The sequence below is a fragment of the Artemia franciscana genome, chromosome 17 (assembly GCF_032884065.1).
Source record: "Artemia franciscana chromosome 17, ASM3288406v1, whole genome shotgun sequence".
Lineage (NCBI taxonomy): Eukaryota > Metazoa > Arthropoda > Branchiopoda > Anostraca > Artemiidae > Artemia > Artemia franciscana.
The window spans coordinates 4,954,768-4,981,716 of NC_088879.1; the positions used below are offsets into that span (position 1 = coordinate 4,954,768).

Here is a 26,949-nt window from a genome sequence, read left to right on the forward strand (position 1 = left end):
TACGCTAAGTATTTTTAGTAATTTCAACTACTTCTTCTACGGCCTTTGTGATTAAAGGGTTATTCTTAAGGAATTGGGACAAAATTTAAGCTTTACTGTAAAGAGCGAGATAATGACGAGGGGAGAAACCCCTCATATACGTAGTAAAAACCTACGAATAAATAAGTTCGTTACGCAAGTTAATTTGTAAGTTACGTATATTTTTACTAATAAAAACATTCATAAAAAATTAATAGATCTAGCTGCCTTTTTAAGTAACCAAATAATTGGAGGGTAATTAGGCCTTCTCCCCCGCTCTTTTTTCTCAAAATCGTCCGATCAAAACTATGAGAAAGACATTTAGCCAAAAAAATAAGTTAGTATGCAAATTTTGTTTTAATTATTCATATGCGGAGAGCCAAAATCAAAACGTGTATTTATCAAAAACGTTCAGAAATTAAATTAAAAAAAAGTTTTTTAAACTGAGAGTAAAGAGCGATACTAAAACTTAAAACGAACAGAAATTACTCCGCATATGAAAGGGGCTGTTCCCTCCTCAAGGCCCCGCTCTTTATGCTAAAGTTTTTTACTGAACCTTGAAGAATTTTAAAAATCTGTATGTTATGAAAGCTACACAGCTTTGCTCAATCCCAATTTATGAATTTCAAAGATCTGCAAATACATCAGATCTGCAAAGATCTGCAATCTTTATGTTATGAAAGTGAAACCTTTCAAAACAGCTCTTCTGCTTAAATGAAATACAAGAAAATTGTTTTCAGCTTTACAGCTTTGCTCAATCCCGATTTATGAAGTTTCAGAGATCTGCAAATACAACAGATCTGCCATTATCTGCAATCTTTATGTTATGAAAGTGAAACCTTTCAAAACAGCTCTTCTGCTTAAATGAAATACAAGAAAATTGTTTTCAGCTTTACAGCTTTGCTCAATCCCAATTTATGAAGTTTCAGAGATCTGCAAATACATCAGATCTGCAAAGATCTGCAAACTTTATGTTATGAAAGTGAAACCTTTCAAAACAGCTCTCCTGCTTTGAAATACAAAAAAGTTGTTTTCAGCCCCACTTTGAGATTTGCTCAATCCCAATTTATGAAGTTTCAAAGATCTGCAAATGCAACAGATCTTCAATTATCTGCAATCTTTATGTTATGAAAGTGGAACCTTTCAAAACAGCTCTCCTGCTTTGAAATACAAAAAAGTTGTTTTCAGCCCCACTTTGAGATTCGCTCAATCCCAATTTATGAAGTTTCAGAGATCTGCAAATACATCAGATCTGCAAAGATCTGCAAACTTTATGTTATGAAAGTGAAACCTTTCAAAACAGCTCTCCTGCTTTGAAATACAAAAAAGTTGTTTTCAGCCCCACTTTGAGATTTGCTCAATCCCAATTTATGAAGTTTCAAAGATCTGCAAATACATTTCCTAAATTAAAAAAAAAACCATTGATATGGCTTAAAATTCTACTCAAGTAACAGGAATTGCATTTTTCAGAACCAAAACCAGAGAAAGGGAGACTAATAACTGAAAATTAAGGCAAAATGTTTTTTTCAAAATTTTAATAGGTATAGACCTGTCTAGTAGGCAAATTTTTGAGACTTAGAAATCCGAAAAGGGTTAACATGGAAGCTTGGCAATACCTTCCCAAAGTATGTTTTGGCCCTGGATTCCTTTACGAAAGTTTCATTTTCCTAACCTAACCCCTTTCAAAGATAGCAAAAGTAGCTAAACTAGAATTCTACCCAGTATTTTTATTAGGTGGGAAGAGGGGGGTGCTATTGTAGTTGGTACCATTCAAGCGGTAATGAAGAAAATTAACTACTAGCAAACATGATACTTGATGAAAATAAAAACATTACGCAATAATTATAAACAATAAACACATATTAAACAATCATAAATATAAGTCCTAGTGCAAGGCTTTTACTAAAATTGTCAGCAATGAGCTGTTGCAGCCGTAAACAAGCTTTCGGGTGGGCGAGGGTAAATGTCGTATACTCTCTGCTTTTTTCAGCCAGATTCACCACTAATGTTGCAGTATATATCCCCCCTCTACTTCCCCCGGCCCCTACCTCCAGCAAGGGATACTTAGTCTTATAATTGAACCAAGCTCTATTCAAATAGCCGCGTATTGCGCTATTAATTTGCTCGTAAGTTTGAATGGATTTTGACTCTGTACGATTTAATTGTTGTACTAAATTTATAATATACATGACTTATTGAAATATTATTTATGACTGTTTATTAAATTGATTTTTTTGTGGTTTCACTGGTTTCACTAATAAATAGCATTTATATCAGCGGGCCAAAGCCGTAACAAAATTAATAGGCAGCGCAAAAGCGCTGTCTAAGTAAAGATAAGTCAAAGTATTACCACAGATTGTGTAACATTATATTGTGATATATTTCCCACAATTAAATAGTGACCATGCTTCGGATTTGAAAGTATTCGAAAAATAAGTTAGAATTACTAACTTATCTGTTGGGCATTGTTTGATAAAGAATATCCAGACAATCTGAACAATTATTGGCATCATTGCGGCAGAAACCTTAAATTAATCAAAAATTGTCAAGGATGCTAATTGGAAGGGACAATTGACTGCTAGAGTTTGAAATTTACCTTCGTCTTTGTATCTTTGTTAAAAAAAACGAATTCTTAAAAATTACACAAATTATTTTCTTGTGTAAATCAGGGTAAGAGAGTCTTATTCTTCAATGGTTTCTACTTCTGTCCTACTTACAGATGTAGAGGGTGTATTTATTTCCACTTTTGGAAGTTTAAAACAAGAGAATCCAATCTTGAACTGATAGATTTTAGGAAGTAAAAGCACCTTAAATATCAGGGCTGTTCCCTTCTCAACGCCCCGCTCTTTACGCTAGTTTTTTACTGTCTAATAAAGCAGAATTGAGGGAAAGAGTCAAACTTTAGCGTAAAGAGCGGGGCGTTGAGAAGGGAACATCCCCTTTCATGCACTTAGTAATTTGTTCGTTTTCCGTTTTAATATCGCTCCTTACTTTCAGTTAAAAAAAGCTTTTTTTTATTTAACTCAAAATAAAGAGCATATCTGACACTTAAAAAGAGCAACAGTTTTAACGCTACTTAATAAATAACAATTTTTTCTAAATTACCTGTGGGGGGGGGGCAAATGTCCCCCTTTTTCCTCCTCAACGATGCCACTGGCTAAAGAAATCGGGAAATTTTCATTTTTTCACTTATTTCTTGCTGATTGCTAACACACATTTTTATTTTTAAAACTGGCGGGCGCTTACCAAAAAAAAAACATAAAAAATAGAAATTGAAGAAAATTCATCATTAAAAATTAAGTTTCAGGTATTTCCTAATTTTATTAGACGTATGTAGCTGTGTAAGGTTTCACCTAACCAATTTAAAGAATTAGTTTCATCTTTTGTGTCCTTGGTACTGAATCACTGGTCCACTACCCAGCCAATTTTTTCGAAGCTAGCCTCTGCCTTATTTTTAGAGACTGGGTTGTGACTTAACTCTAAAATACTAAAGGGGGTACTGAGGAGCACTACTACTAAAGGTGGGTAAATTATACCCCTTTTTCTTTGACATCATTGATTTCGGCTAATATTCATTCAAAATAATTGGGATAAAAAAGACAAAAAAGCCGATAATTCTCTTCTGAATCACTGGCTATCCTACACCTTTGAGCTAATCTGGTTCGCGCTCTAGGCAGAATAATGATCGGTGTTTGCTAGAAATTTGGTTTCCAGCACGAAATACAGTGATGAGTATTTCTCCAGTGCTTAGTGAGTGGACAGAATGGGCATTTTTCTCCTCTTACGCGTTTAAAAAAAATATAAGATTGCAAATCTTGAGTTGTTTTTAACCTTGGCTTAATCGATTGCAAATCCCCCGACCCTGTTGTTTGACAAACAAGATTCAGTTTTAGGATGTCTCTTATGGTTTCTCAGAGTCTAAGTGACAAACCTGGTGTTTCATAACTATTGTTGAATTCCAGCATCTCAAACAAAGTCATAATATAGCAACGTCGCTGGTTAGTTTTTTGTCACAGGTGGTGAGCATTGTGTGCGTAAATGATGAACAAGTCAATAAAATTTGCATTCACCATGCCATATAGCACGCAAATTGGCCACCGCCTCGTCTTTCGACTTGCACTCGTGTCCAAACTTAATTGATCAAAGGAGTCGACCCCTCTCTGCGGTTTGATTATACTCAATTGATGCGGGTTTTTAGTAAGATTTTGATAGAGCGTATCTTTCCTAACAAGTTGACAGCAAAAGGACTACTCTGTCCTTCTTTGGGCAGTAGGATCTATTCTCTGGCTGCATAAATTATAAATTGTATATAAATTATACATTCATTTGTATTTTTTGTTTTTATTCTTTGTATAATGGCCAAATTGCATAACTGTGGGGGGTTGACATAAGCAATAGCCATAAAGATACAGTTACAAAACCGTTCAGCTATGCTAAACAAAATAGCTACCTTAAAGTTTGATTGGAAGTGTTTGGAAAATTATGAGTTAAAGAGGAGGGCTGATTGCACTAAAGTCACTTTTGGCTCTGAAAATGGGTACTAGAGCTTTAAATTTCCAACCAAATTTAATCCTAAAATATCAATGATTTTACTTGCTATGATGGAGCAGCGCTGCCTATGATATTGCTTATATGCCTTTTTAATATTTTTATGCATATGGTTTTTTCGTTTAATTGAAACTCCCCCTAAACGTTTCAACTTAATGCCCTTAAGCTTCGTCGGTCACAGTAACTGTGGAAATATTATCAAAAGTGTACTTCTGGCTTCAAAAGTGTCTTTTGGCTAGTTCAAAATCTGACACAACTTACCCTGAAAGATCTAATTTAATATTGTAAGCTGTTATTGTGATATTGCTTTATCACACTATTGACAATCTGCATGATCATAGTTCATTTTGATTTAGTTCAGAATCCACCTCAATATTCCTTGAAAGCTTCAACTTAATGCCCTTAGCTTGTGTAGTAGCAATAGTTCTAGTAACAGTAGCAGCAATGGTAGCAGTATGCACTGAACATCTTTTTTTCAACATCCCCTTCAATACACGATGAAATTTTATACTTAACACCATCAGTCGGTCCTGAAGTATTGCTGATACATCTTCTTGACAACCTATGTGGGCATAGTGTGTTTCGATTTATTTCAATACAGTTACAATATTGCCTCAACGCCTTTAGATTTATTACCTCTATTAGTTGCACCAGTAGTTACAGATGTAGCAGTAGGTGTAGAGTTAGTAGAAGTAGTCTTAGTTTTAGTAGCAGTAGCAGTAGTAGCAATAATAATAAGAGTAGCAGTAGTAGTAGTTGTAGGAGTAGAAGTAGTAATATTATGATGCAAATACTGTCTTTTGGTTAGTTCAACATTCCGACAACAAGCGTTATAAGTGTTCCCAAGATATTGCTGATATGCTCTTTTGACAACCTTCATACGGATGGCAGGTTGTCATCCGTACAACAGGAATTTTCAGAAATATTCTCTGAAAATTTCACCTTTATACCCTTAGGCATAGTTGTAATAGTAGTCACAGCAATCGTATAGCTACTCAACTTAATACAACTATATACAATAATACAATCGTATACCTTTATGTTGCAGTACCAGTAGTAATAGTAGCAATGTGCACATATTGCCTTTTGGTCAATTTATCTTCCCCTTTAAGTATTCTCTGAGAGTTCCAACTTAATACACAAACCAATTCTTAAGATACGCTATTTTGATAATCTAAATGCACATAGTCTCTTGTGTTAGCTCAAATTTGCCATCAACATCCTCTCAAAGTTTACCTTCATAGACTTAGCCTTAATAGTACTATTATCACAGTAGTTTCGGTGGGAGTAAAAGTAGTTACAGTATAAATGTTGTATCAGCTGGAGTAGCAGCATTAGTAGCAGCAGTATTATTAGCGGTAACAGCATGTTAATATTGTCTTTGGTCAGTTGAACGTCGCTTTCATGATGCCAGGGAAGTTTCACCTTGACACGTTAAGCCGTTCCAAAAATATTTTTGATTTGCACTTTAGACACCCTTTTGACGCCCTTTTCACCCTAGCCCTCTAAGCTTTACAAGTTGTTGCAATTGGAGCAGTAGCTGGAGCAATGTAGTAGCATAAGTAGTACAAGGAAAACTAGCAGTGGTATTAGTGTTAGTAGTGACAAGTATGTATTATCTTTTTGTCAATTGAATTCCCCCTAAATATTCTGTCAAATTTTCACATTTATATGTGTAGTCTTGACTGTACTAGTATCATAGTAGTCATAGCATCATACTAGTGGTAGTAGTAGGAACGGAAGTTGCAGTAATAGTGTATAATTATTAGTAGTAACAGTAGTAGCAGCGGTATTAATGGCTGTAGTAACAGGTAAATTTTGCCTTTTGGTCAACTGAATATCCCACCCATGATACCCCTGAAGTTTCCGCTTGGTATGATAAGCCGTTCCAAAAACATTCGTGATGCACCTATATCAGCAATCTGTATACGCATAGCATGTTTTGATTTACTTCAAATTTCCCCTCAACGTTTCCTCATATATATTTCTTAATATCTTCAACCTTAGTAGTACTCGCTACAGAAGTATTACTTTTAGTAATAGTAGTGGTAATAGTATTTGTAGTAGCAGTAGAAGCAGCAGTAGCTGTAGTAGTAGCGTGTCAATACTGCCTTTTTGGTCAATTGATCATCTCCCTTATAGTTTCCTAAAAATTCCAATTTAGTTTACTCAGTCGTTCCTGAGTTACACTCTTTTGACAACCCATATACACATAACAAGTTATGACTTGGTTTAACACTCCCCTCAACATTTCCTGAAAGAATCATCTTAATGCCCTTCATATTTTGGGAAAGTAGAAGTCAAACATTCTTACCTTTTCTCAATAACATATGCTATATTTAAACTATGAACAAATTGCATAACTTGCAGCCCTTGCCCTGAGGCCTTGGGGGGGGGGGGGGGGGTTGTGACATCTCCAAACACATAATTACTGATCTTTTCAACAATGCTGAAAAATGATGTCTCAAAACTTTGTTTGGATGATTGCTATGGAAAAAGATGGGTGTGGTGTGTGGGGGGGGGTCCTCTCAGATCACGTTAACTCTTAAAAAGTTACTATAACGTCCATTTTAAAATCAAATGAGATCCATCTGAATTTAATACGACCACCCACTCTATAAGAGCAATATATGCACTCAGGGCATAACTTAAAGGCCTTGCCCCGGGGCTCTGGGTTGTTTTGCCAACCTTGGAGGCATTGTTATATGTTCTATGGACTATTTTAAATAAAATTGCCATCGCACAATTTCAATCAGATACATTTGGTGAAAAGAGAGGGTAGTTGGGGCGGGGACTAGCTGACCTCCATCACTATTGACTCTTAAAAGGGAGCTAGAACTTCCAATTTCAACCAAATGAGTCAACTCTAAGGTTTACAAAACCATCCCTTCCAAAAGAACTTTAAATGCCCCAGGGGCATAACTTGCAACCCTCGTCCTTAGGCTCTGGTGGTTTGTATCAACCAAAGAAGCATTGCTATATGATCTTTGGACTATTTTAAATAAAAAGCGTGTCTAAAAAAATCCATTGGATGTATCGGTAAAACATGATGTGTTTGTGTGTGTGTGGGGCGGGGGGAGAGTAGCCTCGCTCTGATCACTTTGACACTAAAAAAGGGCACCAGAGCTTCTGGTTACCAATCCAATGAGTTCCCTCCAAAGCACATACGACCACTCTTTCTCTAAGAACCTTATGCCCCCAGGGCATAACTTACAACCCTTGCCCTGAAAGCTGTATGGGGGGGGGTTTCTTCCTCACAGACATAATTTCCGGACTTTTCAACTACGATGAACAAAACTGTTACCTTCAAATTTTGATTGAAGGTGTCAAGGGAAATGATGAGCTTGGAGGGGGATGTTCACAAATTACTTTGACTCTTAAAAAGGGAACTATAACTTCCAATTTCAAATCAAATGAGCCCCATCTGAAGTTTATACGATCGACTATTCCATAAAAACTTTAAAAGCCTCATGGTATAACTTAAATTAAATTAAATCAGATGCGTTTTGTGAAAAGAAGGATTGTCGGGGGTGGGGCTAAACACCCTCAATCACTTTTGACTCTTAAAAGGGAATGAAAACTTCCAATTTTCAACCAAATCAGCCTCCTCTAAAGTTTATGCAACCATCTCTTCCACAAAAACCTTAAATGCCCCCGAGGTATAACAAAAGCCTTGTTATATAATATTTAGAGTATTTTGAATAAAATGACTATCTCAAATTTCTGTTGGCTGCATTCGGGACAATACGACGTGTGTGCGGAGGGGGGGGGGTAGCAGCCCTCTGATCACTTTGACTCTTAAAAAGGGCACTAGAACTTCTGATTACCAATCCCATGTTCCCTCTCCGAAGTTTATATGATCGCACTTCTATAAAAACCTTATCTGCCCCTAGGGAATAACTTACAACCCCTACCTCGAGGACTAGGCGGGGATTTGTCATCCTCAGAGACATAATTTCCGAACCTTTCAACTACGTTGCACAAAATGGCTATCTCAAAGTTTTGAATGGAAACGTTTTAGGGAACGATGGGCGTGGGGGGAGGGCTTTCAGCCTCCAATCACTTTTGACTATAAAAAAGGGGGCTATTCCTTTCAATTTCCAATCGAATGATCCCTTTTTAAAGTTTTTATGACAACGGTTTCTATAAAAAACCTTATATGCCTCAAGGCATATACTTATAGCCCATTACAACCCATGCCCTGAGGGCTTTGAGGGGTTGTCATATTTAAGTACATAATTTCCAGACTTTTCAACTACGTTGAACAAAATGGCTACATCAAAATTTTTATCGGAAGTGTTTCGAGAAATAATGGTCGTGGGGGGGGCATTCACCCTCTGAATACTTTCGACTATCAAACAGGGCACTAGCCCTCTCGATTTGCAATCAAATGATCCATTTTTGAATGTCTACGACAATGCTTTCTATAAAAGGTTGCAAATGCCCCCAGGGCATAATTTGTAACCTTCACACTGAGGGTTGTGATGGGGTTGTCCTCCTCAAAGACATACTTTCTGGATCTTTCAACTACGATGAACGAAGTGGTGGCTATCTCAAAATTTTGATTGGATGTTTTTGGGGAAGGGATGAGTTGGTGAAGGGGGTTAGTTGTCCTCCAGTCACTTTTGACTTAAAAAGGGCACCAGCTGTTTCAATTTCTAATTGAATGATTCTTTTAGAAGTCTCTGCGACAACTTCTTTGATACGAAGTGCCCTGGTCTAAGACCAAAACAAATACATTGCTTCCACATCGTTCTTTAAATAGGCAGCGCTATTGCGCTGCTTATGATAAGCTGCTATTATGTACGTTACAAGTTACGTCCGCATTAGCCCTTTTGCTTAGCCCTTTCCCTTATCCATAAGGATAAACCTTTTGCAGCAGGAAATTTGAATATAAAAGAATCATTTTTTTCTCCGTTTGCTATGTTCATAAATCAGCCGAATATGAACATAATTGATGAAATATTTCCAGTCATATTGATTGATTTGTTTATGGACCTTAGTAACGAATTGGTATTTCGCCTTATATAAGAGATTCATTAAACAATCATTACTCACTGAAAGTAAATTTATCTTAATATCAGAGCAAAATGGTACTATAATTAGAGTCAATTCAATAAATAGGCTTTACTTCATTAAAAAAGAAACTAAAAAAATGAGGAAAGGCAAGCGGTAGGCCTACCACCAACGAGGAATTCTCTAGAAGGGGCTTTTGGAGATAGAATCCGTTCCTACATAAACTTGTTTCTTTTGTTCCTAAAAAGGGGACCTCTTCAAAAAAATTTCAACTAAACAGTAACATGAAGTAAAGACTTTCCAAGGCTAACTCTTATGCTATGCGTGTACCTATTGCATTAATTAGGCGTTGCATTATTAGACTAATTCAAAATAATCGGACTAATAGATAATTATCTATTAATAATCTATCACAAGCCTGAATAATATCTTCACCTGCAAACATAATGGGCCTACAAGATAGATGATTATCTATGACTGACCGTCTTTCTACAGGACCGTCAGTCCTCAAATTGCTGTTAAATTGGATTGTATTTTTGTATAATTCTGTGTTGTTGTTTTTTTACAACTATGCGTCTTTACGTTTTGAGTTTACGTTTTACGTTTTCCCAATATTTTGCCGCAAGCTTATGCGTCATGGCAATTTAACCGTATGCTTTGAAATATTCCAACTGAGTCACTGAAATACAAAACAATATGTGCGAAAAATGGATTTGGATTCTAAAGCCAAGATCTAAAAGAAATTAAAATGGCTAGCTTAAGTTTTCAAGATGAAGAATGGCATTCCTAAAACTACCAAAGACATGGTCCTTCTGAGAGCCAGATAGTTCCAACCAAAAACATGACATGAACTTAATGGACATGAACTGGGAAGAACTTTAAAAGTATTTAAAGGAAGTTCGATTTTACGAAAGGTAGCTAACAAGAACACTCATCCCAGACTGAAATGGAGGTAGAGCATCCGCTTATATATGCTGACCCCGAGTAGCCTCTCGTTACGATGGGTCACTGCAGTAGCAGACTGAAATGGAGGAAGAGCATCAGCTTTTATATGCTGGCCTAGAGTAGCCTCTCCTTACGATGGGTTACTAGCTGCAGTAGCCAAAAATTCTATCTTTCTAATTTCATTCTACTTAATCCAAAATTTTGCCTTCGTTTGTTTGTGAACGGATGGGTCGGTCAGAATTAATGCACAAATTTTTCAATATGCTGTATCTGTTATAAGTGAGCTGTTCTGCACAGAAAAACCTTAACTTAACTTCAACTAAAAAAATTTTGCATGCTGGCCAAATGTTTTGCGTTGCGCAGGTACCGCTTTCCTAGTTCACTGCCTTCAGCCGGAACTGCAATGTGGGTTTAGGGGCGAACCATCCGACTCTTTCCATGCCCCCCCCCCCCTGATTGCTCCAGGTGTCCATTTAGAGCTGGGTCAACTCTGGCTGAGCTTACAGAATCGCACCATTGACCCCTGTTCCAAACCAAAGAGCCAGCGACACCAGTGCTCGAACCCCTGACCTCCAGATTTTAATTTCAGTGCGGTGATCACTCCACTAGGACGGCTCGAAAAAACCACAACATCAAAAACCCTAGGAATAAACTTATAAATAACTTGATTTTGAAATAAATAATCTGCACCCTCTAAATAACTACTATCATCTATAGTTTGTCCATTCTAGAAGTTATTCATGTCACGCTTCTGGTTTAAAGGCCTCTTCACCTTTGGAGCGTCCAAGAATAACAATAAATCTGTCAGACCTACAAATACTATTTTCTTCCAAATAAGGCTGGCATGTTAGGCTTTATTCATTTATTCTTCGGGAACATTCCAAAGAGTTAAACAATTAGTACGGTTAAGCTCTCTTTACATAAATGAAAGAACTACTTTTTTTCAAAATAAAGAGTGTCATAATACTTGAGAGTGAATCCAAACAAACATAAAAGTCCTGTAAATGAGGGGGATCCTAGAATCCCACCATGCTTAGCATATTTTTTTTTAAATTTAGCAGGTAAAACAATTTTGTAATATCAAGCGTTTTATTTGCATTAAAATTAAACTTTCTGAAGACTTGAGTACCCCTCTACCTTAAAGCTCCACTATGCTCCAGCCTAATCTCTGGTTTGTAATTAATCGTTAGTTTTATTAGGTAGACGCTCTACAAGAAAACAAAAAGCTTTTAAATCCATAAACTACCGTCAGTTAATACGGATAAAAATAAAAGGCCATTTTTACATAACTAATGCCCCCCCCCCGTGCCAGTGTATCAAATGAGTATATGAGGCTTTATAAATATTTTTCAATAATTCAACGCCAATAAGTAATCTCAGAGATTTTGATTGATACGTTTTGATGCATTAGCCACATTGGCTAAAAAAAAAAAAAAAAAAAAAAAAAAAAAAAAAAGAAAAAAAAAAAAAAAAAAAGGCAGCGTTAGGTTGCCAAAATAGAAAAATAGAATATAGGGATGTGGCGTGTCACTTTTGATTTTCAAAAATTATACTAGAACTTCAAAAGAGCGCTTGGTTGAAATGTTGAAGGTAGCAGCCAAAGTGTAGTCAAATTCAAATTATGCAGTCCATACAAAAAACATTAAATATTTTAGGAACAAATATACACGAACGTAAAACAGTTCAAAATAGGGATGAAACCATTTAATATATATAAAAATTATTTAACTGGATATTTCGAACACATATACAGTGTTCATTATCGGCAGTAAAACTCCTGAGTTTTACTGCTGATGATGAACACTGTATATGTGTTCGAAATATCCAGAAAAATGGTTTTATATATATTCACTGTCAATTAAAAGGTTTCATCCCTATTTTGAACTGTTCTACTTTCGTCATGGAAAGGCAGTGTGGTCTTCGAAGTTATCAACAAATATACACATGATTTACTGGATTCTTTTTTTTGCAGAATATAACAATTTTTTGAAATATGAAAACACTTGTTTTGGTTTAATTATTTTCTTCAATTATATAGCGTTTACATTTAAGCAGGAACAGCATTAGTAAAAAACTGGTAAAAAGACTTGAAAAAGAAAGGACAGTGGAACTATGATAGAATCAGAAACTACATGTTTCAAAGTCACATCAAGAAATAATTTTATTCTGCAAACCAAGAAATAAAAAACAAATGCTGTTGGTAACAGCCTTAGTGTTGTCAAATGGAAATTAATCCGTCAATGCCAAAAATAATAAATATTTTAAACACAAAATTCCTTTTTGGGTGAAATATTAGATATTTATTTTGGCTTAGTTACTTCGTTAAAATATATAGTATTTACAGTATTTATAATAATATTTTATAATATTATACATATTATTTATTATTTTATATATATCATTTATAATAATATATTTACAGTATTACGAATAAAATGGCAAAACAAAAAAGCGTAGTGACTTGAAAAAACACAGGATACTGTGTTACTATGATTTGTGATACTGTGATTTAACTGGAAACCAAATGTTCTAAGCTCTGAGTCTGCGAACCAAGATTAGAATATTAGAACTTACAGTGACAGTGGTCAAGTGTGGTTCTTCAGTATAATATAATAAATGGAGGAAGCTTTGCTAGATGTTTTCCAGAGAAATCACCTACGAATTGTTTTGGGTCACCGAATGACTGATCGTATCTCAAATAGCAGGCTATACAAAAAGTTTGTTTCAATCCTGCTTTCTAGGGTTGTAATGAGAAAAAGGTTGAGATGGCTAAGGCACATTCTCTGGATAAAGGATGACAGACTGCCAAATAATTCCCTTTCCGGACAACTGTCTAGGGCCAAACGAAAAGCATATTAGCCTCAATCGGGGTGGGAGGATGTCGTAAGGAAAGATTTAATGGAAATGGGAACTTAATGGGAGGGTGTAAAGAGGGAGTCTTTAAATAGATTGGGATGGAGGAGGAGCAAGTGTAGCTGTGCTGGCCTCGGGCGGCTTGGTATTGCGGCTATCTGGATTGCGGCTATTGGTAGTTTTTAGTAGTAGCAGAGGTAGTAAATGCTCTAAACTCAAGTCAAGAAAAAATTTTACACTGCGAACAAAAAGCAAAAAAGAAAAAATGCAGTTTTTTAGGCAACAGAACGTTTTAGAAAAAAAAGCTTACGATAATAATAAAATGCACTGATTGACATTTTAGCTAGAAAATACAGTATGGAACATAATTGATTTAAAAAATTGAATATATAATTACCCAAGAATTTGGCAACATGTTGACCTCTGAAAATTTTCCATTGCGGAGATGCTCCAGTTAGCTGGTCCATTATAGGAGATACAAGTCTGTTTTTTATCAATAATACTTAAATGGTGCTTTAATCTACTTAAAACTCCAGTACCCCTCACTACTGGTGGTGATTCCTTAATGATTTTAAGTCATTGTTCTAATTTTGTCCTGGGTTATTAAGGATTTTCGGTCCTTTCTTGGCTCACTCGACGTCTAGTAAAAAATTCAAAGTGTATGGATTTATTTGGCAAATTTCAAGCCAAGTAATTTGTTTTCAATTCATAAACAAATTTTGACTCGGAACTTCCGTTCGTGGAAAGCAGTTTTTGGGACCAGATTTTATAAATGAAATAAAAATATTAAAAATACCTCTTGAAATGGACACGTTTCGCTGAATATGGACTAAAAGATTAAAAAGCATCTTGTTTTTTGCTACCATGATAAATTTTCTTTTTTAAAAAGTAAAAATAAAAGGGAGGGGTACTCTTGACATTGAAAATCGTCCTTAAATATTTTTAAAATATTTGGCTCATTTTTTTTCTTATAAGTAAATAGACCATATTTTTTTTTGCTTTTAGTAGATACGAAGATAGAAGTACCTAAAAAATATTTTTAGATGTTCTCATTTTACCTATTTTAGTCGTTTCTAGATTTTTTAGGACAAGGAAACAAACAAATCATATCTCATCCGGTTAATTCACCCTTAATGCTAATTAAATAAATGGTTTTTCATATGAAAGCAAGGAGCAACATTAAAAATTAAAACGAACACAAATCGTCCCGTATTTGAAGGATTGACCCTTCGTTAATCTGTGGGTTACGCTTAAGTTTTCTAGTGCTTTAAATAAGCTTCCTATTCCAGTTGAAACAGGCAGTTTTTATGTAATTTCTGATCGTTTTTCAAATAATACCAGGAATTCCGCCTCTCCCCTCCAGGAAAAATCCACCATACGAATAATTTCTCCCTCATGGAAAGTTCTTCTTGAAAAATTTCCATATGCTTCCCAATAACAAATACTATGTGTAAGATTGTAACCAATAGACAATTACACAATTTGTCATTGTTTCTATACGAACAAATTTGTTAGATAGGGTACGAAACATTAATGTTTTCGTTTTAAGTTTCAACTTTGCTCAATTCTTCCACCAGGAAAACTTGTTTTTTTTTTATTTGGCATCAAAAGCGTTCCCCCAAAAATTACTGTGCCTAGAAAAAGAAGTATATCGTAGATTCTAAAAAACAAGAATTTATTAATATCTTGAGAATTAAATAATATAGGAATAAATTGATCAAACCAATCAATAGAGCTTATTTGATTTGAGATGATTTATGGTAAATCAAAGTTTTACAGGAATGTCACATGATGCCAAGCGTGTATCCAGGATTTTTTTCGAGGAAGGGATTATGAAAAAACCCGCCAAAACTTTTTATATGCATTTCTGTTATGTTTTTACCTGTCGTAAGAAAATTTGGGAGGGGACAAACCTAGTCCCCCCTGGATGCGGCCTTGTATGGTGCCTTTTGAATTACTGCAGTTAACATGTGGTACATTTAACTTGGAATCTTGAACAAATGAGACCTGTTCATGGCAGTTTAAACCCAATCTCTATGCCCGGAAGTTTTTGACACACATTCCTTAAAATAAAACTCTATTGATAATTTATATTTGATATTATTTACTAGGGATGGAGAAACAGTGGGTTCTTAAGGTTGTTTGGAAAGCAACCTCTGGAAAGTTTTCTAATGGAGAAACAGTGGGTTTTTTAAGTTTGTTTAGAAAACAACCTTTGCAAAGTTTTCAAACACTTTAATATATATACTTTTAATTCAACCTTCCCCTTAGCACTTCTTGAGGTTTCATCTTAAGTAGTTGCAGTAGCAAAACTAGTAGGAATAGTAGTAGTAGTGGTTGTAGTAGTAGTAGTAGTTGTAGCTGTAGTAAAAGTAGCAGTGGTACTGATATTTCTTGTAGCGTTCAAATATTGCCTTTTGGTTAACTGTACTTCCCTTTTAGGCATTTGACAGTTCCAATTTAATATCCAAATCAAGTCTTGAGGTATACCCTTTTGACAATCTGCATATACATAGTGTGTTTTGATTTATTTCAAATTTCCCCTCAACATTCTCACAAATTTTCACCTTCATACACTTAGCCTTAATAGTACTAGCATCAATGTAGTATTGGTAGTAGCAGGAGATGTGTTAGCTGTAGTAGTGTTGTATTATTAGTAGTAGTAGAAACAATAGTAGCAGCAGCATTAATAACAGTAGTAGCATGTACTGGTTGCCTTTTGGTCAGTTGAACATCCCCCTCATGATACCCCGGGAGTTTCATCTTGATACGATTGGCCATTCCAAAAATATCGCTGATACGCCATTTAAAACCCTTTTTCGCGCCCTTTTTATCTTAATACTTTTAGCCTTACAAGTAGTTGCAACAATGTAGTTTACAATGTAGTATAGTAGTAGCAGTAGTAATAGCAGCAAAAGTAGTAGCTGTAGTAGTGTTAGTAGTAGCATGCACATATTGTCTTTTGGTCAATTGATTACCCCCTTTAATCATTCTCAGGTATCCTCTGCTCAGACCACACTGCATGTCTATGACGAACAAATAAACATTCAAATGGGGATAAATCCATTTATTTAGATGAGAAAAAGGTACAAAAGTATATACTTTGTACCTAATTTCTCTGTCTAAATAAATGAATTCATCCCCATTAGAACGTTTATTTGTTAAGCATTCTCTGAAAGTTTCAACTTAATACCCAATTCCATTCTTGAGATATGCCCTCTTGACAATCTGTATGTAATAGCCTGTTATGATTTAGTTCAAATTTCCCCTCAATATTCTCTCGAATTTTCACCTTCATACGCTTAGCCTTAATAGTACTAGTATCTTACTTGTAGGTGTGGAAGTAGGAGCAGTAATAGCGTTTTATTCGCAGTACTACTAACAGCAGTAGCAGCAGTATCAATCGCAGTGGTAGCTTAGACATGTTGCCTTTTGGTCAATTGAACATGTCCCTCATGATGCCCTGGAAGTTTCACCCCGATACGGGGAGCCGTTCCAAAAATATTGCTGATACGGCCTTTAGAAAATCTGTATGCACAGTGTATGTCTTAATTTAGTTCATCTAAATTACAGCTTCGTGGTGAATGGAGAGACTTTGTCGACGCCCTATGCGCCACCGATGGCTCAGGAGGATCTAAGGTCTAAGGTCTTCCCTAAACATTTTCTCAAATGTTCATTTCAACGCTCAGCCTTGGTAGTACTCCTTACAGAAGTAGTAGCTTTAGTGGCAGTAGAAGTATCAGCAGTGGTAGCAGTAGTAGCAGTTGTAGTAGTAGTAGTAGTAGTAGTAGTAGTAGTAGTATTAGCGTGCAAATACTGCCTTTTTCGGCAACTGATCGTTACCTTACCATTTCCTGGAAGTTCCAATTTAATATACTTAGTCATTCATGAATTACACCCTTTTGACTGCCCGTATACACACACATGTTTTTATTTAGTTCAGCCCCTCCCTCAACTTTCTCTAAAAGATTCACCTGAATACCCTGCGTCATTTCGGAAAGTAAAGGTTAAATATACCCGCCTTTCTCAATAACATATACTATGTGTAAACAACGGACGAATTGCCCAACTTACAGGCATTGTCCTGAGGGCAGTGGGGGAGTTGACATCTCCAATGTGAGGGTCTGTTTGGCCTTCAATCACTTTTGACTCTCAAAAAGGCCGCTAGAACTTTCAATTTTGAGTGTGCTCCTTTCGAAGTCTCTTGGATACCTTCTTCTATACTAAGTGCCTTGGTGAATATATATATATATATATATATATATATATATATATACATATATATATATATATATATATATACATATACATATATATATATATATATATACATATATATATATATATATATATATATATATATATATATATATACATATATATATAAATATATATATATATACATATATATATATATATATATATATATATATATATATATATATATATATATATATATATATATATATATATATATATATATATATATATATATATATATATATATATATATATATATATATATATATATATATATATGTATGTATGTATAAGTATATATATTGCATGTATATATATATAAGTATATATTGTATTATGTATATATATGTGTGTTTAATACCTTTTTATTTTGAGTGGGGGATCCTTTGTGCTCGTTTAATAAATCTTTTTGGTCCAAACCCCTGGATCTCGAACTCATTTAGTCTATTGTCCTTTTCCAAAAAAAATCACTCATCGCCTTGTGGAAATTAACTCTTTTCAAGTTTTAATAGCAATCAAACAAAAAGGTAAATACAGTAAAATCTCTAAATTTCTCGTCGACTATCACCAGGAAAGGTCTGCATTAAAAACATTGACATCAGAAATCCTGAGACTTTTTATTGAACTCAAAATAGAAGGGTAATACAAAAGTTCAAACGATTGAAATAATCTTTGAATCACCCACTTAGTGATCCTTGGCCTTATATTTATCTGCAGTAGTCTTAAATCACCATAACTCAATATTTCTACTAAATTTGAAATACATTACTTGCAATCAAATGTCATCCACTTTTACTCATCCATACCCCCCTGGAGGGCAGTACTTATTCTGCTGATGGGTGGGGAACGAATGGGTGGGAATCAAAACTAATTGCACTGAAAAACAAAATTTTTGATTCCAGGAAGCGGCAGAAGCAAAAGGAAAGAATTTGCCGGGAAGACCCAACAACCTTTGCTGATTGTTCTGACGTCCTTGGCGGAAACACTTCCGATAGTGACTACCCCTTTGGTAACGAAACCTTCTTGTTCGAAAATATAACACTTTCTGATTTCAATACTACGATTTTTGAAATTATTAATGAAACTTTATTTGAAACAACATTACCATCTAACACCTGTCAATCATTAAACTCTTCAATCAATGCTACAAATAATACTTGCGCATTTGACGACGAATATAAAGCCCCTTTTGAGATCTGGCTAAGTACTATAATTATAATTTGTCTCGGAATTTGTATACTTTTGACAGTGGGAGGGAATATTTTAGTGTTACTTGCTTTTATAGTGGAACGAGCAATTAGGCAACCAAGTAATTACTTCATAGCCTCACTTGCAGCAACAGATGTGGTAATTGGTAGTGTGTCGATGCCTTTTTTTACCGTGTATGTAGTGAAAGGCCGTTGGGATCTAGGGCCAATATTGTGTGACCTATGGTTATCAGTTGATTACACAGTGTGTTTAGTGTCCCAATATACAGTTCTGCTAATAACTATTGATCGTTTTTGTTCAGTAAGGATGGCAGCACAGTATAGAGGCTGGAGAACAAAAAATAAATTGTTATGGATGGTTGCTATAACCTGGATAGTCCCGTTTCTATTATTTTTCATATCAATATTTGGATGGGAACACTTTATTGGATACAGGGATTTGGGTGAACATGAATGCACTGTCCAGTTTCTGAAAGACCCTGTATTTAACACATCACTTATAATTGGGTATTATTGGACTACATTGGTTGTTCTATTTGTATTATATGGTGGGATATACCGTACTGCATATGAACTGCAGAAGAAGTCGGATGCAAAACACAAGAAAATGCAGTCTATGGTGGCACTTAGTGCAGGTGGAATGGCGTCTGTTGCTGGGAAAATGGCGAATATATCGCTCTCTAAAACTCAAAGTACTTTACTGACACAAGAAAAACCTGCAAATGCATCTATGCCTGGCACAGACAATAGAGGAAATTCAAATGGAGGTAAGAAATTTTCATTTTAGAATTAGATTTTAGATTTAATCATTAGATCAAGATTTTAATTGTATTAACTTTATATTTTTCAAAATGATTATCGGTTATAAAACAATTACTTTATCGATAATCTAGATATTAATTTTGATAAAGGTTTAACTTTAATTTAATTAATCAAAGTTTTAAAGTTTAGAATAAAATAAAACAAAGAAATGTTCACCTTTAGGTTGCAAGAGCCGTAGTTTCAAAACTAAAGGGCAAATATCATACTTTTATAGAACATGTATTACGAAGCGAGAAAGACTTCCGTATTCGTTTTATCTAATCAGCTATGGAAGTCAAAGGCGTTTTGTTTTAATTAGATTTAATAATATTTTCAAAGGCGTTTTTGTTTAAACTATATTAATTTTAGAAATGAATGGAAAGACTAAAAAATACATTCGGTTTTTTTATTTTTGCTAACGAATAGTTATTGTTGAAGGGATGTTTCCAAAGGCGCCGACAGAAAATTTCCCAGGGGGCCAAACGCCAAAATATCAGTGGTGATTGTGTGACAGGGAACATATTCCAGGGATTTTTTTTCTTAGGAAAAAGTTTATTTTAAATACTTTTAGGAAAAACTCTCAAATAAAAGAGCAATTAAATTGTGTGAAAAATAAAACAAAATACAATGAATTTTAAACAACAAGGATTTCTAGTAAAGGGATCAAATAATTTAATCAATACTATATTTAATTATTATGCATTTAATTTTAAAAGACAATAAAATTCGAACCAAAATTACCGAAAGATTTATTGCTCCCGTGGATTATAACGCATGTAGACTTGTCTTAATGCAATTTTCTACAGCTTATAATTGTTTATAGAAGGATAGAGATGCTCAAAAATCACCCTGACTGCATAGATACTACGTTTTGACTTTATAACGGCCATGTAAAATGTACCTTTTTCATAACAGGGCAATTCTCCTCCTCGAACTGAAATCCCTTATATATTCAGACATGAATAATTATTGTCCTATTCAACAAAATAAAATGAACAGGCTCAAAAATTCTTCGTCACAAAAGAATCTTGTCAAATGGTTTATGATTGAAAAACTGGAAGTAAAAAGTGACTTGGACCAATATTTACCAAAACTAATTGCTATACTGAAAGTAATTGTTGTTTATTTCGGTTCTAAACATATAAAACTCTTTCAATTTTTTGTTACCCACCCATAACATAAAATCTGAGAAAATTTGCCTGATTTTCAAAAAGAAGGGACCCCCCCCCAAAAAAAAAAAAACAATCTTATGAAAAATCCATTTATTAGGTTCATCATATCAGAGAACCCTGCCATAGAGGTTTCAAGCTCCGGTCTTCAAATTGTGGAATTTCGTTTTTTTTTTCAGAAGAAACATCGTTGATGCATGTTTATTTGTTTTGTTTTTCCCAGGGGTGATTGTTTCTCGAAGGTCCAGGATAATTGGGAGGGAGCTCATTCAATCGTAAATTTAAAGCTCTTTTTTAAGTAACCATACAGATTGCGTCAGGGGCAAGTCTGGTTTTCTTGCTATTTTAGGGCACCAAGCTACGAATCCACCCCGAAGAGGACAAATTTGCAATCAATTTAGAATTCTGATGAGGTAATTGATTTAAAAGTATCAATAACTATATTTTAGGCCTCCCAGTTGCAAAAGAAATAATGCCACACGGTGACAGTACTGGTTTCAACCAAGTTGATTCGCTTTATTTGTAATGAAATTAGGCTACTTTTGGTAATCTGTAATTCCGTATCAGCTATACTCAGAGGGGGGCGAGTCATTGTTAGGATAATAGGGTAGAGATATTTTCTTTTTCTATTTATATTCTATAATTTCTATTATTTTTCTATTTATTTATAAGTACTTTAATGTATTTAAAGAAATACATGTAATGTATTTATCGATAAGAAAATCCTATTGCAGAGGTTGTGATGGCTTCAGTTATATAGAAGATCAAAAGTCTCACAGAATTTCCATCCATATAAACAGTAATACTCCTTTTCATCCAACCAAATTTCTTTAGTAGTAATATTAACAAAGACTTTTTGCCAAAGTTACTATTCACCTCTAATTTTCTAAGTATATTCAAATCTTATCCAAAATTGCAAATTTTATGTATTGCATTTACAATTTTACATATTTTAGATACTGCAAATTTAAACGTAGTACGGTACTAATCAACGTACAATTATTATTTACACATTTGAAAAGCAATTAACCAGGAATTTAAGGGACCGGTACCTCAAATTATATCTTAGTTAGGCCCGGGTATGACTTGGAAAACAATCAGAAATTAAATAAAAAACAGAGTTTTTTAAATAGAAGCAAGGAACAGATTTGAAAGCTATTTGAGCAGATTATCCTTTATATGAAGAGGACAGATTTGAAAGCTATTTGAGCAGATTATCCTTTATATGAAGAGGACTGTCTCCTCCTTAGCTCCTTACTCTTTACTGTGAAGTTTGACTCTTTTCAAATTTTTAAAGAAAATTTGCAATTGGAAAGATAAGATTTTTCGAAGCACAAAAAAATTTCTGTTTAATGAGCAAGGTATTGAGAAGGGGACAGTCCCCCTACAGGGTAATTTATATTTGTATTAAATTTTAAACTTACTCCTTACCTTAGTTGAAAAACTGTTTCTATTTTTTAATTACATTTCATGAAACTGTAAAGTTTTATGAATACAACACTTTTGGTAACGCAGAAAAAACAATCAATATTTCACTGATCTCTATTTGGATTTTGGTGGTTAAACAGTTCGTGGTAATGAACTGTCAGGAGAGACCTGGATCAATAGTAATTGATACTTTAAAAAACGGAATTTTGATGCCAATAGATATTACAAAAGAATTGGCTTATTACGCTGATTCATATAAGTTTCAGTAAGTTTAGTCTTACCCATCAAAAGCTACGAGCCTGAGAAAAATTTGTCTGATTCTTGAAAAAGGGGGAAAAACCCCCTCAGAGCTATAAAATTTTAATGAAAATCACACCATCGGATTCAACGTATCAAAGAACCCCACTTTTATTCAAAGCAACGAGATAAAATAAAATAAAATCAACAAGAAGTTTGTTTGCTACAATTGCTGCAATTCCTCAAGACTTGTATTTAATCTCATCTCCTGCTGGTTTTGAAATATCTTATTATTCCCATTAAATACTGGTCCATTTATAAGACGAATGTATAAATTGGGTCAATATTCAAATTACCTGTATCTCTATTTATTAATAAATTAGCAGGAATATGTTTTTTATTCTATTTCAATAGCCTCCCTAACCCACTGTGTAAGGCCCTCTATCATTAGAAATTGCTACTACATCGTCGAACTCTACGTAATGATCAGGGTGATAAAAAATGTGTTCAGCCAAAGCCGAAACAAAGGTCTCAGGAGGCTTACTTGAGTTACGATTCTCAATAAATCGTTTCATCAGTGTCGATGACCCTTTGTTTTCATACGGGCGAAATATCTGCGTCGTTTTAGGTCTTATGTTTTCTTTCTACTGGCCGTAGTCCCGTTTGTTAGTTTTTTGTTGAGATTTCTCTCTTTTTTGTTTTTTGTCATGGTGGGCCAGTTCGGCTTAAGATCTTTCATTTGATAATTACTGGACCTTTCAGCTATGCTGAACAATGTGACTAACTCAATTTTTTTATAGGATGTGTTTGGGTAAATAATGGGCGTGAGGGGGGCTGGTTTCCCTCCAATATTTTTGGTCACTTAAAAAGGATTCTAGAACTTCAAATATCCAATTGAATGACTTCCTTTCGAATTTTCTATGACAACTCCACCTACATGAAGAGCCTTGGCCAGGAAAAAAAAAATCAAGAAAAAAAATATGTATATATTTTGCCCATAACGCTTTTTAATTTGTCAGTGCTATTTCACTGCCTATGATTTCTGGTTGTTTTGATTTTTAGTTGCTACAGAAATTTATTTCTGCTAAATTTATTTCTGCATTTTTATTTGTTCTTTAAACAATTTTTGACAAAATGGCTATCTTACAATTCCGATCAGATACATTTGAGGAAAAGAGGACGTCAAGGTGGGGGGGAGTAGTTACTCTCGTATCACTTTTGACTCTTAAAAGGGAACTAAAACTTCTTGTTTCCTATCAATTGAGTCCCCTCCGAAAATTCTACGACGTCCCCTTCCAAAATAAATTTACATGTTAATAATGGGCAACTAGTATAATTTATAGCCCTTTCTCTGAGGGCAAATGGGGGGGGGTTGTCATCCACAAAGATATAATGACGAAATCTTTCTACTATTCACAACAAAATGATTATCTCAAAATTTTGACTGGATGTATTCTAGTTTAATAGGGTGAATTACAAATATCGTTTTGGCAACACATGTTAGACGTCATTTTCTGAATTGTCGTAGTTGAAGTGATTGCACTTTGAGACGTGTGTATGCTTCGTGGGTAAGGAGTACAAGCAGGAAGAATATTCTCGGTGCATTTTACTGAAAGACTACCAAACTTTTGCGCAACGTACCAAGTCGAAGCCTTACATTCATTTACATGATCTAAATACTTAGAGATTTTTAATTCACTGAAGACTTATACAAAAAACACCTTCTCTTGCAAATACACCTTGTAGTTTTCTTATCATAAGCAGCGGAATGGCGCTGACTAAGTAAAGAACGATTTGGCACAATATATTATTATCATTTTTCTGGGGGGGGGGGGAAAGGTAGACCAGGGCACTTCGTATAGAAGGAGTTGTCGTAGAAACTTCAGGAAGAGCTGATTCGATTGGAAACTGAGAGGACTAGTATCCATTTCAATAGTTGAAAATTATTTGAGGGCGAATAGGCCCCCCACACCCATCATTTCAAATTATACTCTATGGGGATGTAAGGTATTTATAGAAAGCATGTTCGCATAAACTTTGGAGGAGGCTCATTGGATTGGTAATCAGAAGTTCTAGTGCTCTTTTTAAGAGTCAAAGTGATCGGAGGGCAGATGCCCCCATACACGTCGTATTTTCCCGAAATGCATCTAATAAAAATTTTGAGATAGCCATTTTATTCAAAGTAGTCCAAATATCATACAAAAAGGCTTTTTAGGTTGAAATAAATACCCAGAACCTGGGGGCAAGGGTTAACTTTAGAGGAGGTTCATTTGATTATAAATTTGGAAGTACTAGTTACCTTTTAAGAGTCCAAATTGATGAGGGGCAACTAGTCCCCCCAACTACCTCTCTTTTCACCAAACACATCTGATTAAAATTGTGAGATAGTAATTTTGTTCAAAATAGTCCAAAGAATATATGACAATGCCTCTAGGGTTGACACGACCCCCCAGTGCCGTAGAAATGTATGCCCTTGAAGCATATAAGTTTTTATGGAACAGGTGGTCGTCTAAACTTCAGATGGGGCTCATTTGATTGAACTTGGAAGTTATAGTGCCTTTTTTAAGAGTCAAGAGGGATTTGATAGCAGCTAGCCCCTCTTATCTCACCACGCCCATAATTTCCCGAAATATATTTAATAAAAATTTTGAGATAGTAATTTGGTTCATCGTATTGAAGGGTCTGGAAATTATGTCTTTGAGAACATCCCCAGGGCAAGGTCTGTAAGGTCTGCCCTAGGGGTATATAAGGCTATTATAGAAACTATGGTCGTATATATTTCGGAGGAGACTCATTGGATTGGTAATAAGAATTTCTAGCTCCCTTTTTAAGAGTCAAAGTGATCAGATGGCAGTTACCCCTCTCCCTCACACGTTGTATTTTCTCTAAATGAATCCAAAGTTTATGGGCAGTCATTTTACTCAAGATAGTCTAAAGATAATATTACATGGCTTTTGGGGTTGATACAAACCCCCAGAGCCGGGGGGCGAGGTTTGTAAGTTATACCCATGGGGTATTTAAGGTTGTTATGGAAGGGAGGATTGTATAAACTGTAGAGGTAACTCATTTGGTTGAAAATAGGAGTTTTAGATCCTTTTTAAGATTCTAGTTGATGGAGGTCAAACAGCCCCCCAATGGCCCCTTTTTCCCCACACACATCTGTTTGAAACTGTGAGATGGCCATTTTATTCAAAATAGTCTAAAGAGCATATAATTATGCCTCAAAGGTTGACACAACCCCCAGAGCTCTGGGGGCCTACGAGTTCTGTATGAAATTTGTGGTCGTATAAACTTCAGATGGGTCTCATTTTGTTTTAAAATGGAAGCTATAGTACCCTTTCTAAGAGTCAAAGTTATTTGAGAACAACCACCCCTCACCCCCACTATTTGCCAAAAACAAACAACAAACAAAAGAGAAGATACATTAAACAATAAACTACAAAAACATTTCATTTTGTTACAGGATTAAATAAAAACATACATTTTTTAAACTGAAAGTTAGGAACGACATTAGAACTTAAAACAAACAAAAATTACTCCGTATACGAAAGGGGCTTTTCCTCCTCAATGCCCCGCTCTTTACGCTAAAGTTTGACTCTTTCTCTTAATTCTACTTTTTAAAACAGTAAGAAACTTTTGCGTAAAGAGCAGGGCGTTGAAGAGGAAAAGTCCCTTTCATATTCAGTGTAATTTTTGTTCGTTTTAAGTTTTAATGTTGCTCCTTATTTTCAGTTAAAAAAAACTTGTTTTTTTTATCTAATTTCTGAATGTTTTTGAATTAATGCATGTTTTGATTTTGGCTCTCCGAACACAAATAATTAAAACGAAATTTGCATATTAATTTTTTTGGCTAAATGGCTTTCTCATAGTTTTAATTCGAAGATTTTGAGAAGAAAAGAAGCGGGGGAGGAGGCCTAGTTGCCCTCCAATTTTTTGATTACTTAAAAAAGGCAACTAGAACTTTTAATTTTTTACGAACGTTTGCATTAGTAAAAAATATACGTAGCTTACGAATTAACTTACGTAACGAACTTCTACATTCGTATATTTTTATTACGTATAAGTAAGGGTTCACCCTCTCGTCAATACCTCGATCTTTACACTAAAGCTTAAATTTTTTCCCAATTTCTTAAGAATGACCCCTGAATCACAAAGGCCGTAGAGTAAATAGTTGAAAATACTAGAAATACTTTAGCGTAAAGAGTGAGGTATTACGAGGAGGTGAACCCCTCATATGCGTAATAATTTCTGTTCGTTTTAAGTTTTAGTGCTGCTCCTTACTTTCAGTTGAAAAAACTTTTCGAATTTATTTTTTCATTGTTTTTTTAATAATGCTAGAAAACTGCACCCCCTTCATTGAAATTCTCTTCCCCCGTCACAAATTCCTCCATGGAAAGATCCTCGCAAATAACCCCCCCTCCTTCAAACCAAAAATATCCCACTGAAAACGTCTGTACACTTCCAAA

General features: G+C 34.8%; 1 protein-coding gene across 1 annotated transcript in view; it reads left to right on the forward strand.

Annotated features, from left to right (window-relative positions):
* LOC136037725 (probable muscarinic acetylcholine receptor gar-1) overlaps positions 1–26,949 on the forward strand; it is a 109,774-nt gene that overhangs the window by 70,217 nt on the left and 12,608 nt on the right. The window contains exon 3 of the mRNA XM_065720494.1: positions 18,543–19,615. Coding sequence (XP_065576566.1) covers positions 18,543–19,615 — 1,073 coding nt within the window. The remainder of the gene's footprint in view (positions 1–18,542; positions 19,616–26,949) is intronic.